The 11,439-nt window shown below is 52.9% G+C and overlaps 1 protein-coding gene across 1 annotated transcript; it reads left to right on the top strand.

The window, feature by feature from the left end:
* Window positions 1-9,245: 9,245 nt before the first annotated feature.
* FEZF2 (FEZ family zinc finger 2) lies at window positions 9,246-11,134 on the top strand (the record flags this gene model as incomplete). Its single annotated transcript, XM_079540268.1, has 4 exons — window positions 9,246-10,040; window positions 10,122-10,256; window positions 10,359-10,491; window positions 10,872-11,134. The coding sequence occupies 4 exons, from the start codon at window positions 9,246-9,248 to the stop codon at window positions 11,132-11,134; spliced, it is 1,326 nt and encodes a 441-aa protein (XP_079396394.1).
* Between the last annotated feature and the right edge of the window lie 305 nt (window positions 11,135-11,439).

The following is an 11,439-nucleotide window of genomic DNA, read 5'->3' as shown; positions in this document are numbered from 1 at the left end:
TACATGAAATATTTATTGGGTGAAAACACAGCCCACTTCCACCTGCCACCTTCAAAAGCAGTGAGCCCTGCTCAGTTTTTTGAATGAACAACGTGGGCGCAGCCTTTGGGAGCTGCTCCCTGCTGCACATCACTCCTCACAGGTGCATCCCTGAGATGGCAGTGATGGACACATGTCTCTGGGTTTCTGTCATCAGAAAGGATCCTGTGACAGCTTTTTACATATTCTCAAATCCCAGCACAGCAGCTCAGAGACTCTGCAATAACCCACAGAATATAGCAGGCTTGAGCACTCGGCCACAACGAGGAAGCATCCAAACTGGTTCGGTGTTGTCTGAACAATGCAAGACTGGGCTTCAAGCCCCCACAGCCATGCACTATGCTTTGGTTTGGCCTCAGGCTCCTGTAGGGCAAAACTGCAGCTTGGGCAGCATCTAAAAGACTTTGCTGATGGATGGGAGCTCTGGCAAACCCAGCTAGGAAATGCAAAGGTCTGCTGCTTGTTTCACTTCAACCCATCGCTGCGGCGGAACAAGATCCAACAGTCAAAGGACTTTCTGCCAGTACAACTGCACCTCGATGAAGAATCTGCCAGTACAGTTATGTCAATCAGTTTTGGGGAAAGAGGAAAATTTCATTCCTCTGCCAGCAAAATTTTAAATGATAGATCAGGCCAAAACTTCTCTCATATTTACAGAGAAGTCCAGCGAAAATATCCTTTGACAGACTTACTTAAAGCATGTGGCATGGAGACTGAAAATGCTATCAACTATTTGACTGACAAGTGTCAGCAGCTGTTCATCCAATTTGTTTTATATTTCAGCAACTAACAGATTCTTTCCCCTCTGCTGTAAAGCATGTCTCTTGGCCCATAGGCATCTTAGAAATTGCTTTTCTGCCTCTCCAGTGACCAAAACGTCAAAAATATTAGAAGACAATTTGGTTTCAGAAGCATAAATAGGCATGCAGCTAAGCAGAGATGATTTTGTCAATGTTCAGTCTGTGTTCTTTTTTAAAAAGTCACAGCATACCTAAGGCAAAAATTACTCCTCTAAGCTTAAAAAAAAAAAAAAAAAAAAAAAAAAGCCAAAGCAAACAAAGCCCCCAATAAATCAGTACAGGTTAAACCACAAAGGAAAAAAGCACTGATGGAATGGCCAAGCAGAACACTATTCAGCTGTATTCCACCCTCTGCACTTCGTGAAGTTCAATGCTGCAACCATCATCACCAGTTTTTGCTCAGAAAACTTCTCCACGGTGTCACGATCCAACACGGCCACCTCCATGTCAAGCTGAGGAGAGTCCCCCACACCCCTCACAAAGCTCAGCCTCCTTCCTTTTAGCTCCAGCGATGCCCTCAGGACCTATTGATGCCTGAGTCTGTATAAGATAAGTTACAATTACTGAATTACAAGAGAAGTTACAAATTACAACTCTGAACTTGTGTGGCAATAAAGCCAGTGTGACACCTCTCTCCATCGAGCTGCATTCAGCGGTCTTCTCTTTATCCAAGTGCATTGAGGTTCCTGAGCTGAACACAGAGTGCTATTTTCTTCAGCATTTCCACAAGATACATATTCCACTGCAAGTTGTAAATCTGCATTTGTTGTAACTATGCAAAATATGGGAGAAAAAAAGTGCAGAGATTATATGCAATCTGCCAGCAGAGTTGTGTGCCATGAGGAAAATGCCTCACAGGTCAAAACAAAGAAAAACACTGAGCAACAAATTAGTTGCAGGCAGTAGCTAATATGGAGATCAAAAGATTAAAATCAACATGCAACGATGAAATCACTGGAATAATAGGAGCACTTAAGAAGATTAAGTCAATAACAGAGTCCAGCAGTAAAAAAATAAGATTTTGATTACACTGTAAAATTTGATATTGGAGAGCAAAAGCAATTACAACCACGGCGTGCTTTGCTCTCCCCGCCTTAGACCATCTTGGCTCATTTCCTATGCAGGGAATACAGTTGTTGAAATAAACAGAAATGTTATGACTCGAGCGCTCGATTCAAAAACAAACCAGGTGGTCAGATCAGATTGGGGACTGACAAGAGGGGTCTGCATGGCGAGGACTTGTTGCAGATCCTGCAGGACGCGACAGCTGGGGGGGAACAAAGGCTTAGGACTGTGTTCAGCTGATCCCAGGGGTCCCAGGCTGTCAGAGCCTCCCATAGGCACAGGAGCCACTGCCACCTTCAGCAGGGACGCGGTTCATCAGTGCACAGCCCATTACTGGGTATTTTTATGGAGTTTGTGGGTGTTCTTGAGCATTTGGGGAATACTTGGGTCACACACTGAAGTTTTTTCCTGTAGGTCTGGTTTTCCAGTTTGAGCTGCTGGGGGAATGTTTCAGTGGTTCTTTCAGCTCACATCCCATGGGGCTGAAATCACACAGACAAAAAAAGAGATTCTTGATGCGAAGGGTTGCAAAGCAACAGCTCCACCTCCCAGCCACCGTCAGCCCAAGCAAAGGCAAATGTAAATATTGACCAACGTGACCCATGGTACAGCCAGTTGGACAACAGCGAGTGAGGAGCTGCAAAATGACTGCAGGAATGGCAGCTGTAATTGGTTTTGGAAAGGTTCTGCCTCTGTTTGATTTATTTTTCCTTCGAAAAGCATGGAATTCTGAAAATGAGATGTTTTTCTACCTCATTAAGGAGAGAATAATTCAAAACACGTGGGGGTTGTCCCACTTATCTTTTTTTTTTTTTTTTTGGCCATCCTTCTTTTAAGCAAAAAAGGAAAGGAATGGAAACACAAAACGGGAGTGGGCTTCTACCCATTCTCACCGCTTTTTGCTCCTTTTTCTGAGATGTTTTCAGTAGGAAAGTGAGAACAAGGCCATCCCCCCATTATATTCTCCTTCTCTACTTCCTCCCACCTTTTATCCTAAATAGCAAATACAGGGAAAAAAAAAAAAAAAAGAAAGAAAAAAAAAGGAAGAAAATTTTAAAGCTCCCACTCTTTCAAAACGAGAAAGTACCATATTTCAAAACACTGGGAAGGGACATCTTTCAGTTATCAGAGATGAAATAGAGCATTGACCCACTACTGCAACGTGGGAATGACTCTTCTGAGCAGTAAGAGTGGCCACCACCCTACAGCATCTCCTTCCTTCCCTTGCTGGCCAGTTGAGCTCCTGGCATGGGAACGATGCCACTGACTCTTGGAGCACAGCAGTCCAGCAGAGGGACCTTCACTCACAGAGCTGCACAGCACTCCTACAGCAGCGCTTGGGGCACAGAGCCCGGTCGGGATCGAGCCGTTCGTAACCATTCCTGTTGACAGCAAACTAGAATAGGTTCTGGCTCACACTCCCCGAGCTACGGAAGGAGGAATGAGCAGAGAAAGGAGTTCATTCAACTGCTTCTGTTTGGCAGCTCTGCAGGACTCTCAGCATGCACAGAAAGGGATGTGGCAAGTGGGGAGGTGCCATTTTTAGAATTACATAAGCTGCTCTGATTGCCATCAGGGCACTCTACGTGCAGTTGGTGCCATGGTGTCTTACCAACCGCCCTGCACTGGGGCTACTGCTAGCTGCTTTAGGAGCAGCTCAGGTACCAGCTCCTCCAATTAGATACAGGTTAAAAATTCCAGTGCTTCTGTGCCATCACTGCCAAAGGCAACCAGCCACTGCGCCCCCAAAATCCCATTCTGCTTGCTCTGGGACCCACTGGGAGCCCCAAAACCTGGTTACAATGTTCCACTATGCAGCATAACAAAGGGGCAAGCAGTCAGAAAGGTAAGTGCATCCTCACCCAGCTCAGCCTTTGTTCTCCTGATTTCCCTACTGGTGTCCCACTAAATTTGTCCTAAAAGAGTCTGTCTCTGAGCACGGCAAAAGGAACTCCAGATAAACACCTTGGGCCATCGCTTGGCAGAGCCTGGAGGCTACAGCTGCTGCACTGCTCAGAGGGCAGCACCACAGCTCTGCTCCCCTGCAGCCCAGCACCACCCTTAGCCCTGCACTGCTGTGCCTGGCACAAAGCCACCGAAACACAACACCACAAAGTCTCAAAGCCACAAAGATAGAGAGGTATGGAACCACAAAGCCACAGAGCCATTTCAGAAGCTGCCTCTTGATTGGAGTCATTTTCCATAAACCCTGATATTTAAGGATCTTTTACTAGCTACTCCTCAGCTCTTCCTTGAGCTTCACATCTTGCACTGACAGCAAAGATGTGCCATAGCTCTGAAACCACAGATAAATTTACCTTTCCAAAGATCTTCCGTAACAGACTGCATTTTGCAGAGAGAGTACAGGAATAATCCCAAAACTTATCTGTGAAAAGTTGACAACTGACCAACTTTGTCAGAACACAACTATACCACAGTAGGAACATTTTCTACAGCGACTGGAATGAAGAAAAAGAGCAGAAGTAATTCAGAGTGACCCACATGGTGACCCTTACCCATTGTACTGCAAAATGATGATGCAGAAAAGCAAAGGTTCTGTGAATGGAGAAAGAGGAAGAAATGATCAAGGATCAATAGATTTAAGTAATAGGTAAATGTATGTTAAAAAAAAACAACAACAACAAAGTTGTTGCTATAAACCTAATCTACGTGGGAAAGGTGACTCTTGAGTAGGAATGTGGCCTTGGTACATATGACATGGGCTTCACCCTGCTTCACCTGGCAGTGAAAACAAGGTGATGACATCAGGGGAAGGTTTGGACCCTGAGTGGGTTTTAAAAGACTGCTCTGCTCTGCATGGAGTGGCCTCACTTTGATCACCATGCACTGCTTGGGCACCACAAAATAAGAAGAGCATGAAACAATCACAGAAAGTTCAGTGGAGGGCTACAGAGATGGGGAAGGGCCTGGAGGGAAGAATGTATGAAGAGTGGCTGAGGTCCTTTGGTTCGTTCAGCTCAGAGAAGCAGGGGCTGAAGGGAGGCCTCGTGCAGCATGCAGCCCCCTCATGGCTGCAGAGAGAGCTGGAGCTGAGCTCTGCTCTCTGGAGACAGCGACAGAGCCAAAGGGATCAGCATGGAGCTGCATCAGGGGAGGGTCAGGTTGGGGTTAGGGAAAGGTTCTTCACCAGAGGGCAGTTGGCATGGAAGGGGCTTCCCAGGGCATTGGACACAGCACCAACCTGCTGGAGTTCAGGGAGGTTGGGCACCGCTCTCAGCCACGGGGTTTGGGGTGATCCCATGTGGGGCCTGGAGTTGGACTCAGTGCTCCTTGCACCTCGAGGTAATCTAGGATCTGATGATTCTGTTCTAATTCGGTTCTAATCTGGGCTGGCAGCTGACCTGGGTGCCTTTCCTCTTCCGCTATTAAAAAAAAAAAAAAAAAAAAAAAAAAAAAAAAAAAAGAAAGAAGGAAGGAAGGAAGGAAAGAAAAAAACGAAAGAAAAAAAAGGGCATTAAAAAAATATGTACACTTCTGCGTATATATTCACCTAAAGCAAAGCAGCAGCGCAGAAATCAAAGCCACCATTTCCAAAAGGGATCGAAGTGTAACGCTAACAACTTCGGGCAGCTTCCGCTGTGGAGTTTAAGCAGCTGCCACGTTAAATAACGAGGAGGATCCCAGGTTATCTCCCAGCGGAGCAGAACGGAGGGGTCGGACCGCGGGATGCCGGGCCGCCGTCGGGGGAGGTGGGACGCGGTCCCTTGGTTCGGCTGCTGGGGGCGGCGGGGGCACCGCTGGAGGATTTCGATGTCAGCGCCCGAGGAGCGTTTGGGGCCGGGGCTGCGGGGTGAGGCTGTTCCCAGCGTGAAAACTGGCTTTGGGTTAAAAAGGGGAGGAAAGGCAGAAAGGTTTGGGCACGGAATTGGGCCGCCCTGTTGGACCGGGCACTGGGAGTCGTTTTTCTCGAGAGGCAGACGCAGAAATAATAATAATAACTGTAAATAACAACTGTAAATAAACGTGTGTGTTGCAAACGGCTTGGCGGTGCGCTTTTCGCAGGGAAAAAAAAAAAAAAGAAAGAAAGAAAGAAATCCTCAAACCATTTCTTCTCCTCCAAATGTCGGGGTGAGGGATGAGGTGAGGGACGAAGCCTCCGACGGGGAGCAGCCCAGCACGGAGAGGCGAACGCGGCTCGAACGCCGCAACCCAGCCGACGTGCTGCACCCCGGCCCCCCAGAGCCGCCGACACCGGCCGGAGCTCGCCGTGCAAAGAGGGAGAAGGCGCGGCGGTGGGCAGGGCGCCGTGACTGGGGCAGCTGTATCAAAGTCAGTCATTTTTAATACGCTTGCCGGAACAGCAGAAGTCGAATCGATAGAGACAGCCTCCAGCTGTGCCTAAACCTGCGATTTCAATTAAAATACTGAGCTTCGATGCCTGGGTCTTAACCGCGATCCCAAAGCCCGGCCGCACAAGGCATGCGGCACTCGGGCACGTCGCGGCCGGGAGCGGTGGTACGGGCCGGGCCGGCCCCGGGCTCCGCGGGGGCTCCGCGAGGGCTTCCTCCGGGGCCGTGGGAAGGAAGCGGCCCCGGGGCTGCCGTTCGGGGTCCCCGCCGCGGCTCCTCGCTCCTGGGGAGCTCCCAGGCCTGCGGGTCCCGCTGCCCCGGGCGGGGAGGGGCGCGGAGAGTGGCCGGGTCGGGGAACGACGGCCCTGGAAGGGCGAGGGAGGCTTGGGGAAGCTAGCAGAGAACTCCCGGCCCCGGCTCCGCAGCCCTCTTTTATCCTGCCCGAAATCATCTCGTTTACAGAAAATATTTGTTTGCACTATTAGTTGGTACTGGAGTTAATTACTCAACGTGTGAGCGGGGAGTAATATGGATAAAAGCAGCCCCAGTGTTTATTGTGTGGGTGAGCTGTTGAGCGGTGCTTGAATAAACTGCAATTAGGGTTAGATAGAGATTAATTAACATGTGAGTGGCAAGGTGTAAAATAGTTCCCAACCCTCCACTCAGTATAATCTGCAGGCGAGGAAAAGAAGTTTGTGGAGGCTAATTAAATACTTTGCTGAAGCCGACGAGCCCCGGCAGCGAGAGGAGCCCCGCCGCCTCCTGCCCGCCGCCCGGCTCGGGGCTCTCCCGCAGCCAAACGTCGGGAGCGGATCGTCCCAAAAAGCGGGACGGCTCTCTCCATCCCTTACAATCACCGCTAGGGCAGGGACGTCGGCTCCGGGGACGCCGACAACAGATGCTGCAGATGGGGGATGACCCCTCGATGCCGGCGGTCCCACCCGAGCCCGGGGCGCAGCGCTCCGCTCCGCCCGTCGGGAACCTCACGGGCCGCCGCCGCCGCCGCCGCTTTCAAAGTTTGTTTCTTTAGCGTGTTGTGGTTCGCAGGTGAAAAAGCCGTCTGCAAACAGCCGCCAGCGAGCTGCCCCGGCGGGGAGAGGAGGCGCGGCTTTGTCAGAACCGCATAAAAGCACCGAATTCCTCCAAACTTTCTTAGGCGTGCGAGGGAGGAGAAAGAATATATATATATATATATATATGAGTCTCATATATATAAGTACACATATACGAGTCTTTCCATCGCTTGCTTTACCTCTAGCCAGGCTCAATCTAAAACCCTCGCTCCCCCCCCAACTCCCCCCATCCCTCCCCAATCCCTTCCCCCGGCTAATCCTCCCCTTTATTTTAGAAACACACAAAACCAGGTTCCACGCAGCGCTATAGTGGCTCCCAGTGAAAGAGAATGGAGCGCTGTGAATCGCTGGGGGAGAATCGCTCGGGCTGAATGGCCCCGAGAGGTCCGGCGGGGCCGGGCCCCTTCCCCCAGGTGGGCTCCCCAGCTCCGCTCCTCACATCGCGGCGTTCTGCGAAGCCTCCCCTCCCGCCCCAACTCCTTCTAATTAGAGAAGAAGGGAAGGAAGGAAGCCCGGCACCCGGCCGCAATAATGTCGTATATTTGGAGAGGGGGGAGCGGGAGGGGGGCAAGAAAATGATTAAAAGGGAAAGGGAGATGCACCCGCTTGCACGCCCAGGGATGCGGGCGTCTCACGGGGTGAGCGCTTGCAAAGCTCCCGTCGCAGCGCACGGCCGCTTTTCTCTTTTACCCCTTTTTACTTTTCCCTTTTTTTCTTCTTTTTTTTTTTAAGCAGCACAAACCCAACCCCGGAGTCGACCCCCTCCGCGTTTATTTAAGGCTAATCACCAGCCACTCTGCGAGGAGGGGGGGGGGGTGGAATTAAACTTAGTTTAATTAACATTAATACACCGTCCTAATTAATGGGTTGGCTATTAATTTATACATGCTGGGGAGGCTCGCAGATAAGTGACAATTTATTAATTATCTTCCAGCTCGGTTGCAACGGAGCTGATTGCAGATGGGTTGCCAAAATAACTCGAGCACGGTTGCGTGGTAGTCGCTTTAGGAAAAAAAAAAATCATTCTCCCCCTTCTTAAAAAAAAAAAAAAAAAAAAAAAAAAAAAAAAAAAAAAAAAAGAAATAAAAAGCAAAAAATCCTCACGCTCACTCCGAGCGGCTCCTCTAACCCCAGCGAGAACTGGAGCACTCTTTTCCACCCAACTTGTGAATCGCACTTGCCTTCTAATTTGCCACATGCAAAACGATTCCTCTGCTTTGCAAGTTGCTTTTTAAGAAGGGAGAGAGAGAGAGAGAGAGAGGGAAAAAAAAAAAAAAACCCAGCTCGCACACGAGCGATTTGAGCGTCTTAAACTGGAAGGAAATCGTGCGTGGAGGAGGGGGGGGGGGGGGCTTCTCTTCCTCTCTCTGCCCCAACCCACCGCGCTCCAGCCCGGCGCCTGGGCTCGGGGAAGATCCATGGTGGCATCCCCATGTCATCCTGCTCCAAGTGACTTCATGTGATGTCAGCTTTAAATGTACGAGGCGGTGAGCTGACGCTCGGGAAGATGTTTGCTATCAAAATGTGACTGCGGCCGCACCGAGCTGCTTGGATGCGTCTCGTCGGAGCCGGGCTAAGGTAAGGGGTGCCGAGGCAGCCCCGCGCCCCGTCGGTGTGGTTGGGCAGGGCAGCAGGGGCTGGGGGAGCTTCTTCTGGCTTTTTTTTTTTTTTTTTCTTTTTTTTTTTCTCTCTCCTTTTAAATACTAACAAGGTCTAGCTCGCATGTTACTTTAGCGTGTTCCGCTTAATGAGCAGTAATCTGGTACCCTACGTGCCATTGTTCTTGGATATGTTCATTTGAATGTAAATAGGGAGGGGGTGCCGGTGGGGGGGGCTGAGTGGGGGGAAAGAGAACAAGGTGCTTATTAAATTGATTTGTCTCCTGGCTTTTCTGGAATGCAGAGCCGAGCGCAGGAGCGAGCGGCCGCTCAGCCCAAGTTCCCGCACGGCGCAAAGCCATGGCGAGCTCGGGGTCGCTGGAGACGGTCATGCCTTCCCCCTGCTCCCGGCACGACGGCCGGGCCGCCGCCGCTAACCCGTCTAAGAGCCTGGCCTTCTCCATCGAGCGCATCATGGCAAAGACGTCGGAGCCCAAAGCAGCCTTCGAGCAGAGGCACGGCGGCCCGGGGCCGGAGCCGGAGGCGGGCAAGAAGTCGCTCAGCCTGTGCTCGCCGCTGCCCTGCGTGATCCCTATCCCTCCGCTGGGCTACGAGGTGCCCTCCAAGACTCTCCTCAACTACTCGGAGCTGTGGAAGAGCGGCCTGCGGGGCGCCGGGGGGCTCTGCAAAGCCAACTGCGGCGTCTGCTGCAAGGCAGAGCTCGCCCTGGGTCAGCCCAGCGGGCGGCTCATCAAGCCGCAGGTCATCCACCAAGCGGGGGCCGTGCCGGCAGCCCCCCGCTCCCTCTATTACTTCAACTACCTGGATGCCGCCTACCACCCGGCCGACCTGCTGCACGGACAGCTCTTCCCCGCCGGCCTGCTGGGCCCCCCGCCGCCGGGGGGGCTCTCGGCTCACCAGAAGCTTTTCCTGCTGGAGAACGCCAAGCTGGCGGGGTTGGCGGCCGAGAAGCTGCCCCCGCCGCCGCCCTTCGCGCACAAGGAGCGGCTGCCGGGCCACCTGGACCAGGTGATGAAGGAGGCGGCGGCGGCGGAACGCGGCGGCCCCCCCAAGGGCCACGCCAAGTTGGGGGGGGGCGGCGGCGGAACGGCGGAGGGCAAACCCAAGAACTTCACCTGCGAGGTGTGCGGCAAGGTAAGGCGAACGGGGGGGGGGGCGGGAGGGGCCGGAGCGTGCGGAAGCGGCCCGCCGCGTCTCACCGCTGCTTCCCCGCAGGTGTTCAACGCGCACTACAACCTCACCCGGCACATGCCGGTGCACACGGGGGCTCGGCCGTTCGTGTGCAAGGTCTGCGGGAAGGGCTTCCGCCAAGCCAGCACCCTGTGCCGGCACAAAATCATCCACACGCAGGTAGGTGGGGAGGTGAGGGGCGGAATGGGGTAGGGGACGGCTTCTCCCTACAGCCCCTAACTGGCCTCTCGTCCCCTCCCGTGCCCCCCCCTCCCCGCGCAGGAGAAGCCCCACAAGTGCAACCAGTGTGGGAAGGCGTTCAACAGGAGCTCCACGCTCAACACCCACATCCGCATCCACGCCGGCTACAAACCCTTCGTCTGCGAGTTCTGCGGCAAGGGCTTCCACCAGAAAGGTGAGCGGGGCCGGGTCGGGTCGGGGATGTTCTGTCACTATTAGCGCGGGGATCTAGCGGGCCCTGCCCGGCTGCGGGAACGGGGGGTGCGGGGCCGAGCCGCCGCCACCTCTCCCAATTACAGTCCTAAGCCGGGCCATAGCACGGGGACCGCTGCCGGGGCTCCCGAAATGCTTTTTAAATGAGAGGTGCGGGGCCGCGGGCCTAATCCCGGGCGCTCTCCATTTGCCGCGGGTCACCGGGCTGACCCTGCCCTCATTTGTGCCCCGGCGATGACGCGGAGCAGCTCTGACAGCGGGACGGGGCGCAGGGGATCGCTTCCTGCCCCCTTCACCTGGCACCCTCGGTAACCCCTTTCCCACTTTCCTCCTCCCTCGCAGGCAACTACAAGAACCACAAGCTGACCCACAGCGGAGAGAAGCAGTACAAGTGCACCATTTGCAACAAAGCCTTCCACCAGATCTATAACTTGACTTTCCACATGCACACCCACAACGACAAGAAGCCCTTCACGTGCGTCACTTGCGGCAAAGGATTTTGCAGAAACTTTGATTTAAAGAAGCATGTCCGAAAGTTGCACGACAGCGTCTCCAGCGCTCCTCCGCCTCCACCCCGGGATCCAACGCGCAGCGGGCAGAGCTAAGGGCCGGCACAGCCAAGGGCCGGCACAGCTCCCGGACCGCCGCTACCCATCCCAACTGCAGCCTTCGCTTCTCTGTCTTTTCCCCAGCGAGCTCAGCCGCCGGTAGCAAGCGACCTCGAGCTGCAGCTGTATATAAGAGGAATCCTATTTAACGGCGCTGCGGGCCAAGAGGGGCCGGGCCGGCTGCCTCCCCCCCACCAGGACAGCGCTCTTTATACGTGTCTGTAAATCTCCATTTTAAATGTACGCTCGAATAAGTGAGGAATATATATATTATATATATATATATATATAATCTATCATGG

The sequence above is a fragment of the Tetrao urogallus genome (assembly GCF_951394365.1).
Source record: "Tetrao urogallus genome assembly, chromosome: 10".
Lineage (NCBI taxonomy): Eukaryota > Metazoa > Chordata > Aves > Galliformes > Phasianidae > Tetrao > Tetrao urogallus.
This window is presented reverse-complemented; position numbering and strand designations above follow the sequence as displayed.